The sequence below is a fragment of the Ahaetulla prasina genome, chromosome 1 (assembly GCF_028640845.1).
Source record: "Ahaetulla prasina isolate Xishuangbanna chromosome 1, ASM2864084v1, whole genome shotgun sequence".
Classification (NCBI taxonomy): Eukaryota; Metazoa; Chordata; class Lepidosauria; order Squamata; family Colubridae; genus Ahaetulla; species Ahaetulla prasina.
Genome location: NC_080539.1, coordinates 5,269,923 through 5,297,133, shown reverse-complemented (window position 1 = coordinate 5,297,133; position 27,211 = coordinate 5,269,923). Strand labels below are relative to the sequence as shown.

The window sequence follows — 27,211 nt, the reverse complement described above, 5'->3', positions numbered from 1 at the left end:
TCTAAATGGTTGTCCACTAGGACTCCAAGATCCCTCTTGTAGTTATTACGACCTGTGTATTCGGTCTTCCTCCCTCCCTCCCTCATTACTCCTTCCTTTCTTTTCTTCCTCCCTCCATTTTTGTTCTTCCTTCCTTTTTTTCTTCCTTTCTCTTCCTTTCCCTTTTCTTTTTTCCCCTTTCTTTCTTATATTCCTCCCTGTCTCTCTCTTTCCTTCCTTCTCTCCACTTGACTTCACTTATTTATTTCACCTTCATTCATTCCAGTCTTCCTCCGTTTTCTTCATTCTCCAAACCTTCTGTGCTTTGTTCCCTCATCTCATTTCCCTTCTTCTCTTTTCTTCATTTTCCTTCTTCTCTTTTCCTTCCTTATTTCCTCCCTCCCTTTTTCTCCTCCCTTTTCTTCCACTTTCTTTTATTTCTCCTTCCTTTCTTCCTCCCTCCCTCTCTTTCCTTCCCCTTCCTTTCTTTTATTCCTCTCTCCTTCCTTCCCTTCCTCTGTCTTTTATTCCCCTTCCTTTCTTTTATTGGCCAAGTGTGATTGGAGACACAAGGAATTTGTCTTGGTGCAGATGCTCTCAGTGTACATAAAAGAAAAGATACGTTCATCAAGGTACTACATTTACAACACAATTGATGATCAATATATCAATATAAATCATAAGGATTGCCATAAATCATAAATCATAAGGATTTTATTCCTCTCTCCTTCCTTCCTTCCTCTTTTTCTTCCCCTTCCTTTTTTTATTTCTCTCTCCTTCCTTCCTAACTTTCCTTCTTTCCTTTCTATTTCCTTCCCCTTTCTTTCTTTTATTCCTCTCTCCTTCCTTCCTTCCTTCCTTCCTCCCTCCCTCCCTCCCTCCCTTCCTCCTTTATACAAAATGGAGGCCTCAAAGTACTTCACTGAGTTCCATTCCACCCAGGTATAAAAAAGGGCTAAAAAGGTAAAACAGGATTTATGCCCCACAGTTTGGGATTCATACTCCATTACCTGTCTGCACTAACAAAGACAATCTCGAATTTTTGACCAGCGTCTTTGATTTTCCGGTAAGATTCCACCAGGACCCGAGTGAGGCTTCTACAAGGCGGGCACTGCAGACAGAAAAAAGTTTTTTTTAAAAAAAAAAAGAGTTATAATTGAGGCAAACAGCTCAGAAATTCACTCCTCTTGGGCAGGGGTCTCCAACTTTGTCAGCTTTAAGACTTGGGGACTTCAACTCCCAGAATTCCTCAGCCAGCTTTGGGAGTTGGAGTCCCCAAGTCTTAAAGTTGCCAAAGTTGGAGACCCCTGCTCTAGGGAATCTCTTGATATATTAAAAAAAAAGGCAGTTTTTTTTCTCCTGACACACGCGGAGGACTAGAAACTTAAGTGAGTTTTCCCTCAGCAAAATGGAGGACTACTAGCAAATGCAGCCACATAAACACTGTTACAAGCGAAGGATGAATCAGAAAACAGGTGTCGTGTTTCCCCGAAAATAAGCCCTCTCCTGATAATAAGCCCTTCCCGAAAATATTTAAACACATGCGCAGCCGGTCCCCACCATTTCCTCTGGTTAGGGTTAGGGAGACAGAATCAGGTAAGACGGCAAGAGGGGCCCCGTCTTGCTCCACGCGCCCCAAAATAATAAAACCTCCCCGAAAATAAGGCCAAGCGCTTATTTCAAGGTTCAAAAAAATATAAGACAGGGTCTTATTTTCGGGGAAACACAGTAGTTCCCCTCGACTTACAACAGTTCATTTAGTGACCGTTCAAAGTTACAACCACCCTGAAAAAAACGACTTGTGACTGTTTTTTCGCACTTGTGGCCACTGCCCCATTGTCAGGGGATCAAAATTCCGACGCTAACTGGCTCGTTTTTATGATGGTCGCAGTGTCCCGGAGTCACGTGATCCCCCCTTTGCGGCCTTCTGACAAGCAAAGTCCATGGGGAAGGCAGATTCACTTAATGACAGTGCTACTAAGTTCACGGCAGCGATTCACTTAACAACCGTGGCAAGAAAGGTTGCAAAATAGGGGGAAAGTAACACATGTCCCGCTTAGTGACAGGAATTTCGGGCTCCACTGCTGTCGTCACAAAGCTCAGACGCTGGCCGAGGACTTGTATTTATGACAATTGCAGTATCCCTGCATCATGCAATCCCCTTTTACGACATTACGAAGGCGATGCCAAGTCAGTGGGGAAGCCATAGATTCATTTAACAATGGCAAAGATTCACTTAAAACAATGGTGGCAAGAAAAGTCATAAAACGCGGAGAAAACTCCCTTACTAACTTAGTAACAGAAATGTTGGGCTCAATTGTGCTCGTAAGACAAGGACTACCTGCATGTAAAGGTTGCATTGTGGTCGTAAGACGAGGACTACTTTATCTAAGGTTTGCATTGTGGTCGTAAGACGAGGACTACCAGTATGTAAGATTTGCATTGTGGTCATAAGACGAGGACTACCTGTATCTAAGGTTTGTATTGTGGTTGTAAGACGAGGACTACCTGTATGTAAGGTTTGCATTGTGGTCGTAAGACGAGGACTACCTTTATGTAAGGTTTGCATTGTGGTCGTAAGACGAGGACTACCTTTATCTTAGGTTTGCATTGTGGTCGTAAGATGAGGACTACCTGTATGTAAGGTTTGCATTGTGATCGTAAGACGAGGACCACCTTTATCTAAGGTTTGCATTGTGGTCGTAAGACTTATCTAAGGTTTGCATTGTGGTCGTAAGACGAGGACTATCAGTATGTAAGATTTGCATTGTGGTCATAAGATGAGGACCACCTTTATCTAAGGTTTGCATTGTGGTCGTAAGAAGAGGACTACCTGTATGTAAGTGATTCAGAAGTGCAGTCATGTGACCTGGACCCCCACCAACCATCAAAATCTTTGATTCCAGGTCATAAATTCCCCCACCCCCACCTCTAGAAGGCCCGACGGATCTTCAAACGGTTGCTAAGCAACCAGTTATAAGTCGAGAACTCCCAGGAATTCAAACCTGAAGCCGAATTTGTGCTATTTTTCAAGGAATGAGGAAAGATTCAGGACAACTGAGATGCAAATAGAGAGAGACACACACACCCCGAGACACCCCCCCCCCGAAAAGGACAAAGGAGAAGTGAGGGTCTCACCCAGTGAGCGGAGAAGTAAACCCCGACGTGGGAACCTTCCAAGACGCTGCTTTCGAGGGGAGGCCCGCTATTTCGGAGAAGGGGGCCGGCCACCACCTCGCTGAACGGCCGAGGACCCCACGGGAACTCCAGGCCTGGGGGGAGAAAAGAAGAGAGAGAATGGTCAAGAGTCGCTGGTGCTGCCGAGAGATTTTTTAATTTTTTTAATTTAATTAAAATGTTGATATCCCACCCAGCTTTCCTTGAACGAGAGCCAGTTTCGGTCCGGTGGTTAAGGCATCAGGCTAGAAACTAGGAGACAGTGAGTTGTAGTTCCTCCGTAGGCATGGAAGCCGGCTGAGGGACTCTGGACCAATCACCAGGAGAAGGTGAGTTCTAGTTCCACCTTAGGCATGAAAGCCAGCTGGGTGACTTTGGGCCAATCACCAGGAGATGGTGAGTTCTAGTTCCGCCTTAGATATGACTTTGGGCCAATCACCACGAGGTGAGTTCTAGTTCCACCTTAGGCATGAAAGCCGGTTGGGGGACTTTGGGCCAATCACCACGAGGTGAGTTCTAGTTCCACCTTAGGCATGAAAGCCGGCTGGGTGACTTTGGGCCAATCAGCAGGAGATGGTGAGTTCTAGTTCCGCCTTAGATATGACTTTGGGCCAATCACCACGAGGTGAGTTCTAGTTCCACCTTAGGCATGAAAGCCGGTTGGGGGACTTTGGGCCAATCACCAGGAGTTGGTGAGTTCTAGTTCCGCCTTAGATATGACTTTGGGCCAATCACCACGAGGTGAGTTCTAGTTCCACCTTAGGCATGGAAGACGGCTTGGTGACTTTGGGCCAACCACCTGGTGATAGAGAATTCTAGTTCCACCTTAGGCATGAAAGCTGGCTCGGTGACTTTGGACCAATCATCAGGAGACGGTGAGTTCTAGTCCCACCGTAGTTGTGAAAGCCAGCTAGGTGATTTGGGGCCAATCACCAGGAGACTGGGAGTTCTAGTCCTGCCACAGGCATGAAAACAGGTTGGGTTAACTTTGGGCCAGTCTCTCTCTCAGCACAATCCACCTCACAGGGTTGTTGTTGAGGGGAAAACAGATGGAAGAAGCATTAGAAGTATGTTTGCTGCCTTGAGAGTTATTTATAAAAATAATAAAGACAGGAATACATAAATATATAAAATAAATAAAACATCCATCTGACTCCAACTCTAAGAATGATGGGGGAAATGGCAATTTTGGTTAGAACGGGAAGATATCCTAAAATAGGGGTGTAGAACGATGGCCCCTTTATGGCTTGTGGACTTCAACTCCCAGAATTCCTGAGCCAGCCATAGGCTGGCATCATTCCCCATCCTGTCTCAGAATTCTGGGAGTTGAAGTCCACAAATTATAAAGAGGCCACTGTTCATCCTGTCTCAGGAATTCTGGGAGCTGAAGTGCAAAAGTCATAAAGGGGCCATTGTTCTCCATTCTGTCTTAGGAATTCTGGGAGCTGAATTCCACAAGTCGTATAGAGGCCACTGTTGATCCTGTCTTAGGAATTCTGGGAGTTGAAGTCCACAAGTCATAAAAGGGCCATTGTTCTCCATCCTGTCTCAGGAATTCTGGGAGCTGAAGTCCACAAGTCATAAAGGGGCCATTGTTCTCCATCCTGTCTCAGGAATTCTGGGAGTTGAAGTCCGCAAGTCATAAAAGGGCCATTGTTCTCCATCCTGTCTCAGGAATTCTGGGAGTTGAAGTCCACAAGTCATAAAGGGACCATTGTTCTCCATCCTGTCTCAGGAATTCTGGGAGTTGAAGTCCGCAAGTCCTAAAGGGACCATTGTTCTCCATCCTGTCTCAGGAATTCTGGGAGTTGAAGTCCACAAGTCATAAAGGGGCCATTGTTCTCCATCCTGTCTCAGGAATTCTGGGAGTTGAAGTCCACAAGTCATAAAGGGGTCATTGTTCTCCATCCTGTCTCAGGAATTCTGGGAGCTGAAGTCCACAAGTCATAAAGGGGCCATTGTTCTCCACCCTGTCTCAGGAATTCTGGGAGTTGAAGTCCACAAGGGGCCATTGTTCCGTACCTCTGTACCTAAATGGAGGGGAAGAATGTTGGCCCAACTAGGAACATGCTCTTACCTTCTGGGTCATCTCGGATCACCAAGAGGCCGTTCCGACAAACCACCTTCCCAGTGTTGGCATCTATAAATATCAGCGAGGGGATGTTGGAAACCCGGAATTTGTTCCACAGTTTCAACTGGCAGGGCAGAAAAAGAACAAAAGAAAGAAAAGAGAATGAAAAACAGACGATGGAACCTGAAATGCAATTAACAACAACAAAAACACAGGGAAATAAATTATCTGCATGCAGGCCATCCTCCACTGACGACCATTCGTTTAGAGACCGTTTTGAAAGTTACAACAAGGCTGAAAAAAAGTGACTTACGACCGATCCTCGCACATACGACCATTGCAGCCAAAAAAAAAATCCTCAGTCACATGACTGAAATTTGGGCACTTGGCAATATTTACAAGGGTTGCAGCAAGCTGAGATCACGTGGTCTCTATTTGTGACCTTCCCAGCCGGTTTCCGATGATCAAATGGAGAGGGTTTCGCTTAACGACCAGGCGATTCACTTAACAAAGATTTACCTAACAACCCCAGCAAAAAAAAGTCATAAAATCAGACACAACTCACTTAACAACCGCCATGCTTAGTAACAGACATTTTGGTCGTAAGTTGAGGACTACGTAATGCTTAACAAACCGCAGCGATTCACTTAATTATATGGCGAAAATGATTGCTAAAAGGAGGCAAAACTCCCTTAGCAATCGCCTTGCTTAGTCGTAAGTCGAGGACTGTCTATATATTAATGCTTGATTGATTCACTTAACAACTGGACTGATTTCACTTCACCACCATGGTAAAAATGGTCGTAAAATCAGGCGCAACTCACTTAACAACCGCCAGGCTTAGCAACAGACATTCTAGTCGTAACTCAAGGACCATCTATATAATGCTTGATTGATTCCCCTAACAACTGCGGTGATTAATTTTTAAAAACCAGGGCAAAAAAGGTTGTACAATGAGGCGCAACTCCCTTAACAACCAAAATCCTGGTCGTAAATCGAGGACTACCTAACTAATGCTTGATTATAATCTGGCTTTGGTTCACAATTCAGACAGTAAGCAGCTTCGCATTGCTCTAAGAATTACTTCTCTGCAGACCGCTTGGTGAATTGGCAGCTTCCCTTCCAAATCTGTGGGATTAAAAAAAAAACCCAAGGCCCCCCCCGACTGTGCACGATGGGAGTTGAGATCCAATAAACCCAGAAAGCCACAAATTGCCAACGACTTAAATTCATGCAGCTTAACACACACATACAAAATTGAAATAAAACCTCTCTCTGGTTTATTCAGCCACCGGATTCTTTTGCAATAACCGGATTAAATGAATGTACAATGAGTAGCTACAAAAATAGGAAGCGAGAAGGGGAAAAAATACGCATTCCGCATCTTATTTTTATTCAGGAAGGAAGGAAGGTTGCTTTGAGGGCACGCTGGGCGCGAAGGCAGAATTTGCTCCTCTTAAATCGTTTTATTCGTTGCAGGAGGACTGATTTCTGAAAGCGAATCCAGAATCTACAGTCTTCGACAAACAGCAGTTCGTTTAGTGACCGTTCAAAGTTACAACGGCCCTGAAAAAAAGCGACTTATGATCGTTTTTCACACTTACGACCTTTGCAGCATCCCCAGGGTCATGTTGATTTACATTCGGGTGCTTGACAACTGATTCACATTTACGACGGTTGCGGTACCCCGGGGTCACGTGATCCCCTTTTGCGACCTTCTGACAAGCCAAGTCAATGGGGAAGCCAGATTCACTTAACAACCAAGTTGCTAACTTAACAATTGCATCGACTCACTTCACAAACGTGGCAAGAAAAGTCGTAAAATGGGGCAAAACTCGCTTTAAAAACTTCTCACTTAGTAACAGAAATGTTGGGCTCAACTGTGGTCGTAAGTAGAGGACTATCTGCATTAAAAGAATTCCCTATATTATTTCACTTTTTTTTCACCCTAAAGGGAGAAAACACCTTTTCTAGTTTTTGATATTTTACAAACTTTAACAACTACTCAAATATTATATATAAAGGGAGTGGGAGGGGAAAAAAACCCTTTCATTTTAAACCCTGAACCCAAAAAGTACATGAAAGTTTTCATTCAGATAGATAGATAGATAGATTGATAGAATGATACGATAGATAGACAGATAGATAGAATGATAGATAGATAGATAGATTGATAGAATGATACGATAGATAGACAGATATAGAATGATAGATAGATAGATAGATAGATAGATAGATAGATAGATAGATAGATAGATAGATAGATAGATAGCATAAATAGATATGGGGGAGAGAGAGAGAGAGAGAGAGAGAGAGAGAGAGATGGATAAAGATAGATAGATAGGGATAGATATGGATGGATGGATGGATGGATGGATGGATGGATAGATAGATAGATAGATAGATAGATAGATAGATAGATAGATAGATAGATAGATATGGATAAAGATAGGGATAGAGATGGATGGATGGATGGATAGATAGATAGATAGATAGATAGATAGATAGATAGATAGATAGATAGATAGATAGATAGATAGATAGATAGATAGATAGCATAAATAGATACCGGGGGGAGAGAGAGAGAGAGAGAGAGATGGATAAAGATAGATAGATAGATAGGGATAGATAGGGATGGATGGATAGATAGATAGATAGATAGATAGATAGGGATAAAGATAGGGATAGAGATGGATGGATAGATGGATAGATAGATAGATAGAATGATAGATAGACAGATAGAATGATAGATAGATAGATAGATAGATAGATAGATAGAATGATAGATAGATAGATAGATAGATAGATAGATAGATAGATAGATAGATAGAATGATAGACAGATAGAATGATAGATAGATAGATAGATAGATAGATAGATAGATAGATAGATAGATAGATAGATAGATAGATTAGATAGATAGATAGACAGACAGACAGACAGACAGACATATACATCACAACAATAAAAATCCAATTAACTCCCATTAGCTCATTGGATTTAAATCTCTCCGTCAAGTTTATCCAAATGGGTTTATGTGATGCTTATTTTGTGACCGTCTCAGGGTGCTTCTAATAAACACCCTCAATGGGGGAAAAGTTAGATCAGCTTAACGACCACAGGAGAAAGTCTGTAAAATTGGATAGGACTCACTTAACAACAGCTTCGCTTAGACACAGGAAGTTCTGGTCTCAACGGTACATAAGTCGAGGACCACCTGAGTTTTCAACCTCCACCCTCCTCCTGTATTTGCATTTAGTCTTTCTTCACAGTAGTTTGGGAAAAAATATACCAGACTGGCAAGGCTCTGCTGTTTTAATTTGCCCCACATTTAAACATTTATACCAGAGACTTGCAAAAAAAACAAAACAAAACCCAACCCCAGTTTCAAAGGCCTGGCGGCAGAGTTCCTGCGAAGCGAAATTCTTAATGCGATAAAACGGGTTGATGAAAGACAGTCCCGTTAACGGCTTTTCCAGTAATTCCATCCCTTTTTTTTTTCCAGTTAAATTTGAGCGGAGTTAACTTTTGGGTAGTTTAGAACCTGGTCCTCTTTTTTTTTTTGTTTTTTTTTGTGAAGAGGGTGCTGGACAACCGGTCAGGCAACCAAGGATGAGCCAAGAGTGGTCAAAAATAAAAAGGCAAGATGGTGCCCCAAAGGGGACTCTGGTGGCTCAGACTGGTAAGACAGTCTGTTATTAACAGCAGCTGCTTGCAATTACTGCAGGTTCGAGTCCCACCAGGCCCAAGGTTGACTCAGCCCTTCCATCCTTTATAAGGTAGGTAAAATGAGGACCCAGATTGTTGGGGGCAATAAGTTGACTTTGTATATAAATATACAAATAGGATGAAGACTATTGCTTGACATAGTGTAAGCCGCCCTGAGTCTTCGGAGAAGGGCGGGATATAAATGCAAATAAAAAAAAACCAAACTGTAGTTTTAAAAACCCTCATCTTTTTTTCAATAATGTGAACTTGGGGCTCTCCAAAGCTTGGTGGCTTTCTGCCAAACATTTTGTTATCCAACTACTAGGCAATGCCGTCAGTGCTAGAAGGGAATGGGGTTTCCGGGGGGGGGGAGGAGGAGGAGGAGGAAGAGGAGGGCGACTGCAGGGTCCTTGGTCCTCTCTGAGCTTGGTGGTTTTCTTGCAGACGTTTCATGACCCGACTAGGTAACATCATCAGTGCTAGAATGGAGAGGGGGTTGCAGAGAAGAGGAGGAGAACTGTGGGGTCCTTGGTGCTCTCTGAGCTTGGTGGTTGTCTTGCAGACCTCTCATGACCCAGCTAGGCAACATCATTGGTGCTAGAAAAGAGTGGTGATTGTGAAGGAGAAGCAAGGGGAAGAGGAGGAGGAGGAGGAGTGGGAGGAGGAGGAGGAGGACTGTGGGATCCTTGGTGGTCTCTGAGCTTGGCTGTTTTCTTGCAGACCTCTCATGACCCAGCTAGGCAACATCATTGGTGCTAGAAAAGAGTGGGGATTGTGAAGGAGAAGCAAGGGGAAGAGGAGGAGGAGGAGGAGGAGGAGGAGTGGGAGGAGGAGGAGGAGGAGAAGGAGAAGGAGGAGGAGGAGGACTGTGGGATCCTTAGTGCTCTCTGAGCTTGGTGATTTTCTTGCAGGCCTTTCATGACCCAACTAGATAACTTCATCACTGCTAGAAGGGAGGGTGGTTTATGGTGAGGAGGAGAAGGAAGAGGGGAGGAGGAGACAAAGGAAGAGGAGGAGGGGGAAAGAAGAGGAGGAGAAGGACAGTGTGGTCCTCAGTGCTCTCTTGAGTTTCAAGGCTTTCTTGCAGACGTTTCATGACCCAACTATGTAACATCATCAGTGGGAAGGGTGGTTTATGGTGAGGAGGAGGAGGAGGAGAAAGAGGAAGAGCAGGAGGGGAGAGGAGAGGAAGAGGAAGAGGAAGAGGAAGAGGAGAAGAACTGTAGGGTCTTCGGTGTTCTCTGAGCTAGGTGCTTTTCTTACAGGCATTTCATGACCAAACTAGGTAACATCATCAGAAAGGAGAAGGAGGGAGAAGGGAGCTGGATTTGTTCTCTGTTTACATACTAGCCAGAGGGAGGGTCCTTGGTAGCTCCTAGTATTGTTCATGGCTTGATTGCTGAATCAATACTCAGATAGGCAGAGATTAACCCCAGAATTAAAACCAGATCAAGAAATAAGCCCTGATGATGTTACCTAGTTGGGTCATGAAATGACTGCAAGAAAACTACTGAACTCTGAGAGTACCAAGGGCCCCCACAGTCGTCCTCCCCTCTCCTCCTTCTCCTCTGCCATTCCCACTCCCTTCTAGCACTGATGATGCTACCTAGTTGGGTCATGAAATGTCTGGGGGGGGAAACAAAACCCAAGCACAGAGAATACCAAGAATCCCATAGGCATGCTCCTCCTCCTCCTCCACCACCCTCTCTCGCTGATAATGCTACCTAGTTAGGTTAGGAAACGTCTACAAGAAAAGCACCCACCTGAGGAGCTGGCAACGGAGTCGGACAGCGATGAGGCTGAGGAAGAGCATGGGCCAGTCCTGGAGGGTGGGGAAGGCCCGGATAAGGGCTCTGTGTCGGAGGCGGATGTGGGGCCAGGGCCATCGGGGAGTGAGGTACAAACTCCAGAGTCTCCAGACTGATAGTAGTGAGGCAGAGGAACAGGAGGAGCCTGTTCCTAGCGCACGCATGAGAAGAGCTGCCAGAAGGCAAGAGCAGCTCAAGCAAAGAGGACAACTCGGGAGTAAGGCCAAGAGATGATCGGCCCCTCCCATAAGGCTTCAAAGACCAGCAATGGCGTTTGGGCTCTTTGCCGGAAAACAACGTTGATAGCTTCGTCTTTTTGCATTTGTTTCATATCGGTGTCTTCTGAACGTTTGCCAAGAAAGGCCTTTGGCAGTTGGCCTAATTGGACCAAGGTTGGTGATAGGACTGAGGAATTTGTCTTGGGAGGAATTTGCTTTAATTTACTTGGACTACACTGGGAATGAGTGAATTCTCAGCTGTTCGAATAAAGTTTGTTTGTTTTTACACTGACTGAGTTTCCTCCTACCTACTTGGGCCTGGGTCACAACACCACCTCAGAGAGTCCCCAACCCCCCACCACAGTTCAACCCTGAGCTCCAAATATTCTCCTTCCATCGTAAAAACCCACAACGCGCAGAACGGCGATGGCGCTACCGCGTCGAACGAAAGTCTGTCTCTCCCGCCGCCGTTTAACCGCCCCGCTGGCCGGCTCATTCAGCCGTTCAAATCGGAAACCCTTCGGCTGCAGCCATTCAACTGAAGACGCTAGCTCGCTCGCTCACTGGCAAGCCTCCGATCGCGAAGAGCACGCAGGCCTCTGGAGGCGGCCCAAGAAGATCTATTTGCAAACTCTCTCCGCCGAGTGTCTGCTTCAAACCGGCCAAATCCTCCTGTTTGTTTGGCCTGCACCTTCCAGAAGAGCCTCAAGTGCGTGGTTTGGATTGCGTCAGCTTTTCTGGCAGGCCGACAAACCGAGGGGCTTCGTCCTCGGGTTACAGCTGAACCGATGTGGCATGAGATCCGACACGCGGGAAGCCGAGGGCCGTCTCGGGAAACGAAAAGACGATTTTGCCAGCAAAAAGGAGAAGAGGAACACAAACGCAACCAACGCTAACTGAAAGGAACGAATGACCGAGAGGTTGACTCAGAAAAAAAACGTTACTGCAGGGAATCCTTGATTTACAACCACCGCCACGGAGCCCAAAAACATTTCGGTGGCTAAGTGAAAAGTTTGTTAAAAGTTGGGAGTTTTGCAACCGTTTCTTGCCACGGTTGTTAAGTGAATCAGAGGGTTGCTAAGTGAATCTGGCTCCCCCACTGATTTTTTGCAAACCAGATTAAAAAAAAAAGAACGCAAGGCCGAAGATGATCCATCACACGAACGCCTTTCAACAGCCCAGCAGGCGGGAATACAACAGGGAGAGGGCGAAACGGTTGCACGCCCACAGATGATTTGACTTTCGACCTTCCTGCTCTGATAGGTTTATGATCATGGTTCTCCGATGAGACATAAAAGAGGTTTTGTTTTTGTTTTTTTAAAGAAAAATGGGCTAAAATAGGCTTAACCTGGTAGTGTTAGCAATTCTCAGTCTGTTTGATTGCAATGGACTTTTTAAAAAACGTACCTGTTTTAATGTAAGATATTGGTCTACCACCTTAACATCTGCCAAAAGCAAAACATAGAATGTTGTTCATACTATTTTTTTTAAAAAAAAAGCAAGAACTTTTCCCCAGAATTCTCAAGATAGCATGCTCTAAGATGCAAGCCAGCTGGGGACTTCTGGGAATTGAAGTTTACCCCTTTTCAAGTATGCTGGCTGGGGGATTCTGGGAGTGGAAGTCCACTCATCTTAAAGCAGGCTGGCTGGGGGATTCTGGGAGTGGAAGTCCACCCCTCTTAAAGCAGGCTGGCTGGGGGATTCTGGGAGTGGAAGTCCATCCATCTTAAAGAATGCTGGCTGGGGGATTCTGGGAGTGGACATCCACCCCTTCTCAAGTATGCTGGCTGGGGGATTCTGGGAGTGGAAGTCCATCCATCTTAAAGAATGCTGGCTGGGGGATTCTGGGAGTGGAAGTCCACCCCTCTTAAAGCATGCAAGCAGGGGAATTCTGGCAGTGGAAATCCATCCATATTAAAACCTGCCAACTGGGGAATTCTGGGAGCTGAATCCACCCACCTCCAAGCTGCCAAACTGCCCGGAAGGCGTTCCTGTGCTTAGATGAAAGGAAAATCCACATGGCCTCAGAGACTCTAATTTCCCTTGAAATAATGCTTAATTGAGGAAAACGGGCCTGCCGCAGAGAGCCTGCCAACTCCCTGCTTTCTGGGCCAAGACGTTGGTCCTTCGAACGCTTTTGGCAACGCTGAAATTCAAAGAAGACACAAAAGCCCAGCAGGGCAATTTGGGTTGTCCGTGCATCTCACACGGGAAATATGGAAGAAGGGGGTTCTGCCGTTTCTCCTGGCAGAGAACCACAAACTCTTCCAAAACTATGGACAAACAGCCGATTGCAAACACCCCCAAAACAAGAAAACTACCCCTCCGCCGAGCGTGTCGTGTCCTCCCCCCCCCCCGATCTCGCCCATTTTGTGTGCGCCTAATCACATTTGGCGATGCACGCTTGGCTCCTATCCCTTGATTTGTTTGGAGAGCATCCGGCAGCTGACAACGGCCAGGAAAAATCCATCGTATTTTGTCATAACAAATCCAAAGCAAACAGAGAGCCGTTAGCCAATTAAAGTGGAATGCAGCAGCCAAAAAGATGCTCCTTTGGCTTGACCACAGAAGAACGGATTTGGGGGTGGTGGGGGTGTTGCAAAACGAGGCCTGGGGGTCGCCCCAAATTCCATCCTTAGAAGAGGGGGAAAAAGGATGGACTAGCACCATGGTAAAACCACAGGGATCCGGGTCAGATGATTGGATACGGAGCGGCACGATGCGGTCCAGCCATCCTGGACATAATCCAAATGGCCATCCTGTTTCACATCCAGTGGCCTCCCACCTGAGATTTTGGGTGGCAGCCAAAATCAGCCAGAATTTTGGCCCGGATCCAATGCAACCCATGTCCAATCTTTGGCCTGGCCAGGACACAAAAGGATATTATGAAGGTTGTTAAGGCAACCTTGCACGAATGCAAGAAACGGGTCGGGAATCTCGGCTTTAATTCATCCGCAAGTTTCAGAAATACCCACTAAGGTTTATCCGAATACCTTAAAAAGAAAGGAAAAAAAACACTAAGATACAGATAGTTTTTGACTTACGGCCACGACGGAGCCCCAAATCCATTGTTAAGTGAGTTTTGCTCCATTTTACGACCTTTCTTGCCACAGTTGTTAAGTGAAATCGATGCAGTTCAGTTAGTAGCAATAGCACTTAGATTCTACTTCACAGTAACAATAGCACTTGGAACTACTTCACAGTAACAATAGCACTTAGATACTACTTTACAGAGTCAGCCTATGGCCCCCAACAATCTGGGTCCTCATTTTACCCGCCTCGGAAGGATGGAAGGTTGGGTCAACCTTGATCCAGTTAGGATCGAACTTCCTGACTGTGGACCAGGGGTGAAATCCAGCAGGTTCTGGAGAACCGGTAGTGGAACTTTTGAGCAGTTCGGAGAACTGCCAAATACCACCTCTGGCTGGCCCCAGAGTGGGGTGGGAATGGAGATTTTGTAGTACCCTTCCCCTGCCACGCCCACCAAGCCACGCCCACCAAGCCACAGCACGCCCACCAAGCCACACCCACAGAACCAGTACTAAAAAAAATTGGATTTTACCATTGCTGTGGACAGAGTTTAGCCTGCAATAAATACTGCATTGTAACCACTGTGCCACTATGAATTAATTCCTTCCTTCCTTCCTTCCTTCCTTCCTTCCTTCCTTCCTTCCTTCCTTCCTTCCTTCCTTCCTTCCTTCCTTCCCTCCCTCCCTCCCAAGGAATATCACTTACACTTATATACCGCTTCACAGCCCTTTGTAAGCAGCTTACAGAGTCCGCATCTTGCCCCCAACAATCTGGATCCTCATTTGACCAGCCTCGGAAGGATGGAAGGCTGAGTCAACCTTGATCTGGTCAGGATCGAACTCCTGGCAATGGGCAGAGTTATCCTGCAATACTGCCTTCTAACCACCGTGTCATCACGGCTCTAGGAACCTGTTAAGTGAATCTCTCTCCCCACCTTTGAGTGTGCTTGTCAGAAGGTTGCAAAAGGGGATCGCACTGCAACCGTCGTAAGTACATGCCAGTTGCCAGGCATCCAAATTTTGATCACATGACCAGGGGAATGCTTACCACGGTCATAAGCGTGTAAACTGGTCAGAAGTCACTTTTTTTTCAGGGCCGTTATATCTTCAAATGGTCACTAGTGCACGAGTCAAAAAGAGGGCTGTGAAAATATCTACAGACCCCTCGCATCCTGGACATAAACTGTTTCAACTCCTGCCCTCAAAACGACGCTATAGAGCACTGCACACCAGAACAACTAGACACAAGAACAGTTTTTCCCCGAAGGCCATCACTCTGCTAAACAAAGAATTCCCTCAACACTGTCAGACTATTTACTGAATCTGCACTACTATTAATCTTCTCATAGTTCCCACCTCCCATCTCCTTCCACTAAGGACTGTATGACTGTAACCTTGTTACTGGTATCTTTAAGATTTATATTAGTCAATATAAATTTCCCTATGACCATCATTAAGTGTTGTACCTTATGATTCTTGACGAGCGTATCTTTTCTTTTATGTACATTGACAGCATTGCACCAAAGACAAATTCCTTGTGTGTCCAATCACACTTGGCCAATAAAAATTCTATTCTATTTTATTCTGTTCTGTTCTATTTTATTCTATTCTATTCTATTCTATCCTATCCTATCCTATTCTATTTATTTTATTTATTTTATTTATTTCAGTTTGTCACAACAGTATACACAAACATCGACATAAAAAAAACAACACATCATAAAAGAAATATATATATATATATAAACAAAAGTATGCAACAGCTATGTTAATTTGATATAATGAAGGGAACAATAGGACAGGGGTAGGCACTTTTGTGCTCTTATGCACGCCCCTTATAGTCCTCTTAGGAATGGGGTGAGGTCAATAGTAGACAGTTTTTGGTTGAAGATTTTGGGATTTTGAGTAGAGACTATAGAGTCAGATAATGAGTTCCAAGCGTTAACAACTCTGTTACAGAAGTCATATTTTCTGCAATCAAGTTTGAAGCGGTTGACATTAAGTTTGAATCTATTGTTCTATTCTATTCTATTCTATTCTATTCTATTCTATTCTATTCTATTCTATTCTATTCTATTCTATTCTATTCTATTCTATTCTAAATGAACTGTTCTAAATCGAGGACTTCTTTTAACTTGAACCCACCTGATTGACTTCAGTGTTCACTTAATGACCGCTGCAAACATTTTTTCCGTAAAACTAGGTTGGTCCTGTGGATTTCCCAACCTTCAATCATCATTGCATATGGAGGAAATATTCCAGCCTCCATTAGAGTCGTAAGTCGAGGACTATTTGTATCTTCACAGGACACCCTCCCTTTCCAAATCATTTTGTCTGGCCTTCACACACTCTCTCTCTCTCTCTCTCTCTCATACACACACACAGAAGGACACACCCCAACCTGCACCACACTCTGTATTTCTCAAACAGATGGGGAACATTTAAAAAAAAATTAATTCAATCTCTTCCAGGTCTTTTAGCAGAAGCTTCTTCAAACATAAACGGGACGGGAGCGCCAAAAATCCTGAAAAAAATTAATTCCCCGGGAAATCCCTTCGTCCCTTAAGGCCCGCGCACCCCCCATGGAGAGAAGGCAATCTCCCCGTTTAATTTTAGTTCGCACAAAAGAAAGGGAGAGGCGCATAGCTGAGGTTTCAAAAGCAACTCCTAATCAGAAGAGGATTCTGTAGCTAATCCCCTTATTAAGTTTTCGCCAGATATTTCTGCCGTATCCTTGACAAAACCGCGCAGCGCAAAACGGAGGGGGACGCGCTCAGATCCAAGGAAATTGGAGGGGAAGCAATCCGGTTTCAGAATTGGGAAATAAAAAACAACACATCATAAAAGAAATATATATATATATATAAGCAAAAGTATGCAACAGCTATGTTAATTTGATATAATGAAGGGAACAATAGGACAGGAACGGTAGGCACTTTTGTGCTCTTATGCACGCCCCTTATAGTCCTCTTAGGAATGGGGTGAGGTCAATAGTAGACAGTTTTTGGTTGAAGATTTTGGGATTTTGAGTAGAGACTATAGAGTCAGATAAGGAGTTCCAAGCGTTAACAACTCTGTTACAGAAGTCATATTTTCTGCAATCAAGTTTGAAGCGGTTGACATTAAGTTTGAATCTATTGTTCTATTCTATTCTATTCTATTCTATTCTATTCTATTCTATTCTATTCTATTCTATTCTATTCTATTCTATTCTATTCTATTCTAAATGAACTGTTCTAAATCGAGGACTTCTTTTAACTTGAACCCACCTGATTGACTTCAGTGTTCACTTAATGACCGCTGCAAACATTTTTTCCGTAAAACTAGGTTGGTCCTGTGGATTTCCCAACCTTCAATCATCATTGCATATGGAGGAAATATTCCAGCCTCCATTAGAGTCGTAAGTCGAGGACTATCTGTATCTTCACAGGACACCCTCCCTTTCCAAATCATTTTGTCTGGCCTTCACTCTCTCTCTCTCTCTCTCTCTCTCTCATACACACACACAGAAGGACACACCCCAACCTGCACCACACTCTGTATTTCTCAAACAGATGGGGAACATTTAAAAAAAAATTAATTCAATCTCTTCCAGGTCTTTTAGCAGAAGCTTCTTCAAACATAAACGGGACGGGAGCGCCAAAAATCCTGAAAAAAATTAATTCCCGGGAAATCCCTTCGTCCCTTAAGGCCCGCGCATCCCCCATGGAGAGAAGGCAATCTCCCCGTTTAATTTTAGTTCGCACAAAAGAAAGGGAGAGGCGCATAGCTGAGGTTTCAAAAGCAACTCCTAATCAGAAGAGGATTCTGTAGCTAATCCCCTTATTAAGTTTTCGCCAGATATTTCTGCCGTATCCTTGACAAAACCGCGCAGCGCAAAGCGGAGGGGGACGCGCTCGGATCCAAGGAAATTGGAGGGGAAGGAATCCGGTTTCAGAATTGGGAAATAAAAAACAATAACAGAAATGGCCAAGAGCTTCAATACTTTGGAATTCTGAGCAAGCCACATTTTGTTTCGAATTTTTTTAAAAAAAGAACTTACTGTGTTGTGAGATGCTAGAATTTTGAATTTATTGGGGGATGCTAGAATTTTGAATTTATCAGGAGATGCTAACATTTAAGTGTGAGATGCTAGGATTTTGCATTTAGTGCGAGATGCTGGAATTCTGCATTTACTGTGAGATGAAAACGCATTTATTTATTGAAGCGGGACTGGCTTAAAAGTTTTATTAAATTTTAATTGGGGTTATTTATGAATTTTAGGGTTTTAAATTGTTTTAAATTTCGGCCATTTATGTAATATGCTTGGTTTTAAGTTTCTGTTTTAATGTGTATATTGCGGGGTTTTTATTATTTGGCTGTACACCGCCCTGAGTCCTTCGGCAGAAGGGCGGTATAAAAATCTAATTAAATAAATAAATAAATAAATAGATGCTAGAATTTAGTGATTATCAGGAGTTTAAATTTATTTGGAGATGGTAGAATTTTGAATTTATCAGGAGATGCTAAAATTTTGCACTTAGTATGAAATGCTAGAATTTTGCACAGTGTGAAATGCCAGAATTTTGCATTTATTGGGAGATGCTAGAATTTTGAATTTATCAGGACATGCTAAAATTTTAGTGCGAGATGCTAGAATTTTGAATTTATCAGGAGATGCTACAGTTCTGCATGTACTGTGAGATGCGAGAATTTTTCGTTTATCAGGAGTTTACATTTATTTGGAGATGCTAAAATTTTGCATTTATTTGGAAATGCTAGAATTTTGTCGAGAGGAATATGAAATCGAAACAAAAGAACTAATGAGAGACGAATCTTGTTCCTAATGGATCTCTGTTTTGTAATTATTATAAAGTTTTAAACCAACCAAAAGAATTTATGGTTTTGAACTCTATAAGACTGGGTTTGTGTACCAATGCTAAGCATGTAATTGCTAAAAACGCATAAACTTTTATTAAAATTGAAAACAGAAGAATATTTTTTTTATCGTTTCAAATGTTTTTATTGCCTTAAATCGTTTTTAATTTTAGAACTGTAAGCCGCCTAGACTCAACGGACCGAGATGGCCAGCTATAGAAACTAAACAAACGGAATGAGCGAATAAATAAATAAATATATGTATAATAAAGTGGGATTAAAAAAAAAATGGTTATAACATACAGATGGAACCGTGGGAAAATATGTGGTTGCAAAGATTGAAATGTACACTATATAATGTAAAGAGGAATTTTTATAAAATGATGTACTGTTGACGTGTCATGTCGCCAGGAACGAAATGTTAAAACAGAGGGGAGGTTTCTAGTCCTCATGAGGACAATAAAGGCATTTCAAGGTGTGAGAACTCTGGCAGCAGGTGAAAAAGCAAAAAAACCAGCAGAAGACGAAGAAAAAGAAGAAGAAAAAAAAACCCTTTAGATTTATAGTCTGGACATGTTTACTCAGAGGAACACCCGCTGCGTTTGGTAGGTTACAACTTGTTCTGCTGTGTGTGTCAAAATTCCAGCCGTTCTCCAGCTTTGATGATTGGATCAGAGTTGGAAACCAACACCACGATGCGTGCCAGTTATGGCAAATTAACCTACAAGTTGTTTGCAAGCTGCAAAAAAATAAAATTAAAAAAGTAAAATAAAAAATAGGAGCTTCTTTGCTTAATTATTCAGAAGATGAATGGATTTAACTCCAGGGGATTGGCGAGCAACTCCTGGCACACCCATCTACGAAAATTAAAATGACGAATACAGGTAATCCTCGATTTACGACCACAATTGAGCTGAGGATTTCCATTGCTAAGCAAGACAGTTGTTAAGTGAGCCTTGGCCCATTTTACACACCTTTCTTGCCACCGTCGTTAAGCGAATGGCTGCAGTTTTTTTTTAAAGAAAACCACACGGTTGTTAGGTGAATCTGGCTTCCCCGTTGATTTTGCTTGTTAGAAGGTCGCAAAAGGGGATCGATCACGTCATAAATATGAGTCAGTTTGCCAAGCATCTGACTTTTGATCACGTGGCCACAGAGATGCTGCAGTGGTCGTAACTGTGAAAAAAGGTCACAAGTCACTTTTTTCCAGCACCGTTGTAACTTTGAACGGTCACTAAACGAACTGCTGTCGGCCAAGAACTACCTGTATGCTGAGCGTTCTTTAGCCATTACAGGAAGTTCTTGACTTACAACCATTCACTTAGTGACGGTTCAAAGATACAATGACACTGGAAAAAGTGACTTATGACCAATTTCACACTTACAACCCTTGCAACAAGCCCAATGGTCACATGATCAAAATTCAGACACTTGGCAAACCGACTCATATTTATGACGGTTGCAATTCCCCAGGGTCACGTGATCCCTTTTTGTGACCTTCTGACAAGGCAAAGTCAATGGGGAAGCTAGATTGGCTGAACAATCCTGTGACTTAATAATGGCAGCAACTCACTGAACAACCGTGGCAAGAATGGAAAGGAAAGGATGAGGGAAGGGAAGGAAGAGAAAAGAAAGAGCTAAGGAAAAGAAGAGAGAAGGAAAGGAAAGGAAAGGAAAGGGAAGGAAAGGAAAGGACAAGGGAAGGGAAGGAAGAGAAAAGAAAGAGCTAAGGAAAAGAAGAGAGAAGGAAAGGAAAGGAAGAAGAGGAAAGGAATGGAAAGGAATGGAAAGGAAAGGATGAGGGAAGGAAGGAAGAGAAAAGAAAGAGCTAAGGAAAAGAAGAAAGAGAAGGAAGGAATGAAAAGGAAGGAAGGGAAGGAACAGAAAAGAAAGAGCTAAGGAAAAGAAGAGAGAAGGAAGGAAGGAAGGAATGAAAAGGAAGGAAGGAAGGAAGGAAGGAAGGAAGAGGAAGGAAGGAACAGAAAAGAAAGAGCTAAGGAAAAGAAGAGAGAAGGAAGGAAGGAAGGAAGAGAAGGAAGGAAGGAAAAGAAGAGAAGGAAGGAAGGAAGAAGAGGAAGGAATGGAAAGGAATGGAAAGGAAGGAAGGAAAGGATGAGGGAAGGGAAGGAAGAGAAAAGAAAGAGCTAAGGAAAGAGAGAAGGAAGGAAGGAAGGAAGGAAAGGAAGGAAAGGACAAGGAAGGGAAGGAAGAGAAAAGAAAGAGCTAAGGAAAAGAAGAGAGAAGGAAGGAAGGAAGGAAGAAGAGGAAGGAATGGAAAGGAATGGAAAGGAAGGAAGGAAAGAAAAGGAAGAGGAAGGAAGGAACAGAAAAGAAAGAGCTAAGGAAAAGAAGAGAAGGAAGGAAGGAAGAAGAGGAAGGAATGGAAAGGAATGGAAAGGAAAGGAAAGGAAAGGAATGGAAAGGAAAGAAAAGGAAGAGGGGAGGGAAGGAAGAGAAAAGAAAGAGCTAAGGAAAAGAAGAGAGAAGGAAAGGAAAGGAAGAAGAGGGAAGGAATGGAAAGGAATGGAAAGGAAAGGAAAGGAATGGAAAGGAAAGAAAAGGAAGAGGGAAGGGAAGGAAGAGAAAAGAAAGAGCTAAGGAAAAGAAGAGAGAAGGAAAGGAAAGGAAGAAGAGGGAAGGAATGGAAAGGAATGGAAAGGAAGGAAGGAAGGAATGGAAAGGAAGGAAGAGGGAAGGAAGAAGAGAAAAGAAAGAGCTAAGGAAAAGAAGAGAGAAGGAAGGAAGGAAGGAAGGAAGGGAAGGAAGGAAAGGACAAGGAAGGAAGGAAGAGAAAAGAAAGAGCTAAGGAAAAGAAGAGAGAAGGAAGGAAGGAAGAAGAGGAAGGAATGGAAAGGAATGGAAAGGAAGGAAGGAAAGGATGAGGGAAGGAAGGAAGAGAAAAGAAAGAGCTAAGGAAAAGAAGAGAGAAGGAAGGAAGGAAGGAAGGAAGGAAGGAAAGGACAAGGAAGGAAGGAAGAGAAAAGAAAGAGCTAAGGAAAAGAAGAGAGAAGGAAGGAAGGAAGGAAGAAGAGGAAGGAATGGAAAGGAATGGAAAGGAAGGAAGGAAGGAAGGAAGAAGGAAGGAATGGAAGGAAGAAAAGGAAGGGAAGGAAGGAAGAGAAAAGAAAGAGCTAAGGAAAAGAAGAGAGAAGGAAGGAAAAGAAGAGGGAAGGAATGGAAAGGAATGGAAAGGAAGGAAGGAATGGAAAGGAAAGAAAAGGAAGAGGGAAGGAAGGAAGAGAAAAGAAAGAGCTAAGGAAAAGAAGAGAGAAGGAAGGAAGGAAGAAGAGGAAGGAATGGAAAGGAATGGAAAGGAAGGAAGGAAGGAATGGAAAGGAAGGAAGAGGGAAGGAAGAAGAGAAAAGAAAGAGCTAAGGAAAAGAAGAGAGAAGGAAAGGAAAGGAAAGGAATGAAAAGGAAAGGAAAGGAAAGGGGAAGGGAAGGAACAGAAAAGAAAGAGCTAAGGAAAAGAAGAGAGAAGGAAAGGAAAGGAAAGGAATGAAAAGGAAAGGAAAGGAAAGGAAAGGAAAGGAAAGGAAAGGAAAGGAAAGGATGAGGGAAGGGAAGGAAGAGAAAAGAAAGAGCTAAGGAAAAGAAGAGAGAAGGAAAGGAAAGGAAAGGAAAGGAAAGGAATGAAAAGGAAAGAAAAGGAAAGGAAGGGAGGAAGAGGAAGGAAGGAAGAGGAAGGAAGGAAGAGAAAAGAAGAGAAAGAAGAGCTAAGGAAAAGAAGAGAAGGAAGGAAGGAAGGAATGAAAAGGAAAGGAAGGAGGAAGGAAGGAAGGAAGGAAGAAGAGAAGGAAGAGAGGAAGGAAGAAAGGAAAGGAAGAAAGGAAAGGAAGGAAGGAAGGAAGGAAGGAAGGAAGAGAGGAAGGAAGAGGGAAGGAAGGAAAAGAAGAGAGGAAGGAAGGAAAGGAAAGGAAGGGAAGGAAGGAAGGAAAGGAAGGAAGGAAGAGAAAAGAAAGAGCTAAGGAAAAGAAGAGAGAAGGAAGGAAAGGAAGAAGAGGGAAGGAATGGAAAGGAATGGAAAGGAAAGGAAAGGAAAGGAATGGAAAGGAAAGGATGAGGGAAGGGAAGGAAGAGAAAAGAAAGAGCTAAGGAAAAGAAGAGAAGGAAAGGAAAGGAAAGGAAAGGAAAGGAATGAAAAGGAAAGAAAAGGAAAGGGAAGGGGAGGAAGAGGGAAGGGAAGGAAGAGGGAAGGGAAGGAAGAGAAAAGAAAGAGCTAAGGAAAAGAAGAGAGAAGGAAAGGAAAGGAAAGGAAGAGAGGGAGGAAAGAACAGGAGAAGAGACCTTGGAGGTCATCTAGTCCAACCCCCCGCTCCAGCAAAAGACCCTATACACCCGTGATGGCGAGCCTATGGAACACGTGCCAAAGGTGGCACACAGCGCTCTCTCTGCGGGCACGCGAGCCGTCGCCCCATTTAGCTCAGCCGCGCATGTGCACACGCCTACCACTGGCCGGCTGGTTGTTGGGTCTCTGACGCGCATGCGCGGGGAGGGGGGGGCTGGACGCAGGCGCTTTGGGCCCTCGGTCCGTCCGCCGCTCTCTACCATTCCTGAGAGATGGCTGTCCAGTCTCTCCTTGAAGCAGCCTCAACTCTCCTTTCTTCATGTCTCTCTCCTCCCCAAATATTTTCCTCCTCCTTTTTTTTCAAAATTAAAGCCAGAGCCGCTGCTTTTGATCTCTGCTTACTCAAGAATTTCCCAGAAGGAAAAAAAGGAGATTAATCTCAGCGTGCCAAGCAGAGCCCAAGAAGCTGTTCAAACAGCCCCCCCTGTGGCAAACCCGCTTTTCGGTTCAGAAATCCGTTTTCCTCTGCAGGAAAATGACAGGAAGGTCCTCGATTCACGACCGCAATCCAGCCCGACATTTCTGTCACTAAGCGAGACAGTCGATCAGCGAGTTCGGCCCCCCCGTTGGACGGCCTTTCCTGCCACGGTGGTTAAGCGAATCGCTGCAAGTATTTATTTATTTTTATTGAAAAAGTTTTAAAAAACAAAAATTTCCCCCCCCCTTTTTTCCCCCCTCCCTCCCAGAAAACCCCCTTCCCCCATCCCTTCCCCCCTCCCCAGTTTCCCGGGTCCAGTCTCTTCTTGAAAACCACCAGTGTTGGAGCACCCACAGCTTCTGGTGGCAAGCTGTTCCACTGGCTAATTTTTTTAAAATTTATTAAAAAAGTTTTAAAACAAAACATTTCCATTTTCCCCTCCTCCCAGAAAACCCCTCCCTTCCCCTCCCCAGTTTCCGGGTCAATCACAAGGTATTGTTATACATAAACCAAACATAGAATAAAATTTTCCCTTCCAATCCAAATAACCACATCCAAAGCTTTTCATCTCCCAACCCCCCCATTACATAAAATAATACTTCCTAATTATTCAAAGGCAATCTGATATTTCTTAATCTGATGTCTGTTTTGTAGATAATCAATCCATTTTTTCCATTCAATTAAATATCTTTCCTGCGTATTGTCTTTTAAGAAAGCTGAGATTTTAGCCATCTCAGCCAAATTAATGACTTTCAGTATCCATTCTTCTATTGCAGGTACCTCTTCTTTCTTCCAGTATTGTCCAATCAACAGTCTTGCTGCTGCTATTAAATTCAGAATCAATTTAGTCTCAATCCCTGTACAATCCATTATAATTCCCAAAAGGAAAAATTGTGGCAGGAACTTTATCTTCTTCTTCAGGACATTTTGAATAATCCACCAAATTCTTATCCAAAAGGCCTTGATTTTCTTGCAAGTCCACCAAATATGAAAATATGTAGCGTCATCACAATCACACCTCCATTTCGCTAAATTAAGCTGCAAGTATTAAGTTAATAATAACATGGTCATTAAGCGAATCGGGCTTCCCCCCATCGATTTTGCGGGTCAGAGAAGGTCGCCAAAGGAAATCACGTGACCCCGGGACAGTGCGACCGTCATAAGTACGAGTCAGTTGCCAAGCGTCCGAATTTTGAGGGCGGAGAGGCTGCAACAGTCGTGAGGACAGGCAGTCTTTGACTTACAATTCATTTAGCGACCGTTCCAACATTACGACAGCATTGAAAAAAGGGACTTACGACCGTTTTTCATACTTACGACCGTTGCAGCTTCCCCATCGGCAAAGGACCAAAAATCGGAGTTTGGCCACTGACTCACATTTATGACGGTTGCAGCGTCCCCGGGGTGTGTGTGTGTATCACGCGATCTCCTTTTGCGACCTTCTGACAAACAAAGTCAACGGGGAAGACCGATTCACTTAACCTGACTTAACAACTGCCGTGATTCACTTAACAACCATGGCAAGAAAAGTCGTAAAACAGGGCAAAATTCACTCCACAAGCATTTCACTTAACAACGTAAAATTTGGGCTCAATTGCGGTCATTAAATTGAGGACGACCCGTATCAAAAACGGTCACAAGTCCGTTTTCCGCCCTGCTGTAACTTTCATGCTAAACGACCGTCGTAAGTTTGAGGACTACCCGTACGCCCGTGTGAAGGAAAATTCAGAACGGAGTTTTTTCCCCATCTGGAACTTTTGTCTAAGTTTCCTAGCCAAGCAGGAAGCTGAGCTGGACACCGCCAATCAGGAGGCCTGGCGGAGATCCAGCGGATCCCAAACACTAGAAGGATCTGTTCAAAGGCAGGAACGAGAAGCAACTCCTCTCGCGGTTAATCCAAAAAAGAGGCTTGGAGCAGAACCAGAAAATACCAAACACGAGACAACAGGAATTCAGTAAAATATAGAAAGGGGAATTCGGGAAACGCAAAAAAATTGGATTTTTAATTTTTGTTTTTTGGCTGTTTGAGCCTCCCACATTTGCCGAGAAGGAAGAGGGATCCTACTGGGTCCCAGCGGGGAGCTGGCGAGGGGATCCATGGATTGGCAGGACAGGCAGGAAACGGAGGTTTTGTTCAATGACGGGTTTTTGACGGATATCCAAAACAGACTTCTCTGCCTGGCTGAAATTGGGAGGATTTGGCTTACGGAGGGTCCTCGGCGTACGAACATTCGTTTAGTGACCGTTCAAAGTTACAATGGCAGGAAAAAAAAGGGACTTATGACTGAACCTTGCACTTATGACCATCACAGGAGCTGTATAGTCACGTAATCAAAATTTAACTGCTGGGCATCTGTCGCATAAAAGAGGCAGTTCTCGACTTACAACAGTTTGTTTAGCGACCATTTGAAGTTACCGCGGTAGCAACAAAAAGGGGACTTACGGCTCATCCTCACACTTATGACTGTCGCAGTATCTTGTCACGTGATCGAAATTCAGCTGCTTGGCAACTGGTTCTTACAGGCAGTCCTTGACATACAACAGTTCATTTAGCGACCGAAGTTACAACAGCACTGGAAAAATGTGACTTACAACCATTTTTCATGCTTACGACCGTTGCAGTCCTATGGTCACTTGATTTATCATTGCTTCCTTGGCAACTGGTTCGTATTTATGACGGTTGCAGGGTCCCAGGGTCGCCCAATCCCCTTCTGCGACCTTCCGATAAGCAAAGTCAATGGGGATTCACTTAATGACCACGTAACTACCTTAACAACTGCAATGATTCACTTAACACCTGTGGCAGGAAAAGTCGCAAAATGGGGCCAAACGCACTAAACATCCATGTCTCGCTTAGCCACGGAAATGGGCTGGATTGCGGTCGTAAGTTGAGGACTTACTAGCTGGACAACCGCAGGGATTCACCGGCTAAGGTGGCAAGAAAAGCCGTAAAATGGGACAACAACTTTCACTCGTGAAATTTCTCGCTTAACAACCATAAATTTGGGGCTCAACATTGTGGTCGTAAGTCGGGGATTACCTGTATTTAAGAGGGATTGCAGAGTCAAGGGTTATATGACCACCATTTCCAATAAATCAAATCAATGGGAAAGCTGGATTCACTTACTGACCATCGGATTCATTTAACGAAAGCTTAACAACCGTGGCAGAAATGGTCATTCAATTGGGCACGATTCACTTAGCAAGTGGCCTTGTTTAGCAAGAGGAATCCTGGTCCCAGCAGTGGTCGTAAGTACGTGGACTTGTCAGAAGCCAGCTGGGAAGGATTCAAGTGGTGATCGTACCATCCTGGGGCCGCCATAGATACATGCCAGTTGCCAACGGTCATAACTGTGAAAGACGGTGCTCCGTCACTGTTTGCATCGCCGTCGTAACTTTGAATGGTCGCTAAATGAAACATCAGAAGTCGAGGGCCGGCTGTGTGCCCCTTAGCCTACGCTTGCAGCTGAAAGGACCGAAAGAAAACCCCTGAATATTTTGTCCTCAAAGAGCTGAATTCTCTGGTAGGACAAAGTTAGTCTGGCCAGGAAGAAGCTTGGCTAAAATCCTGAATATATTGCTTTTTCCAATTAGTCCG

General features: G+C 43.9%; 1 protein-coding gene across 1 annotated transcript in view; it reads right to left on the bottom strand.

Moving 5' to 3' along the window:
- The window catches only part of NXN (nucleoredoxin), a 102,203-nt gene that overhangs the window by 33,391 nt on the left and 41,601 nt on the right, over positions 1–27,211 (bottom strand). The window contains exons 2-4 of the mRNA XM_058164044.1: positions 5,234–5,351; positions 3,118–3,251; positions 990–1,090 (exon numbers count right to left, since the gene is read on the bottom strand). Of these exons, the coding sequence (XP_058020027.1) occupies positions 990–1,090; positions 3,118–3,251; positions 5,234–5,351 (353 nt within the window). The remainder of the gene's footprint in view (positions 1–989; positions 1,091–3,117; positions 3,252–5,233; positions 5,352–27,211) is intronic.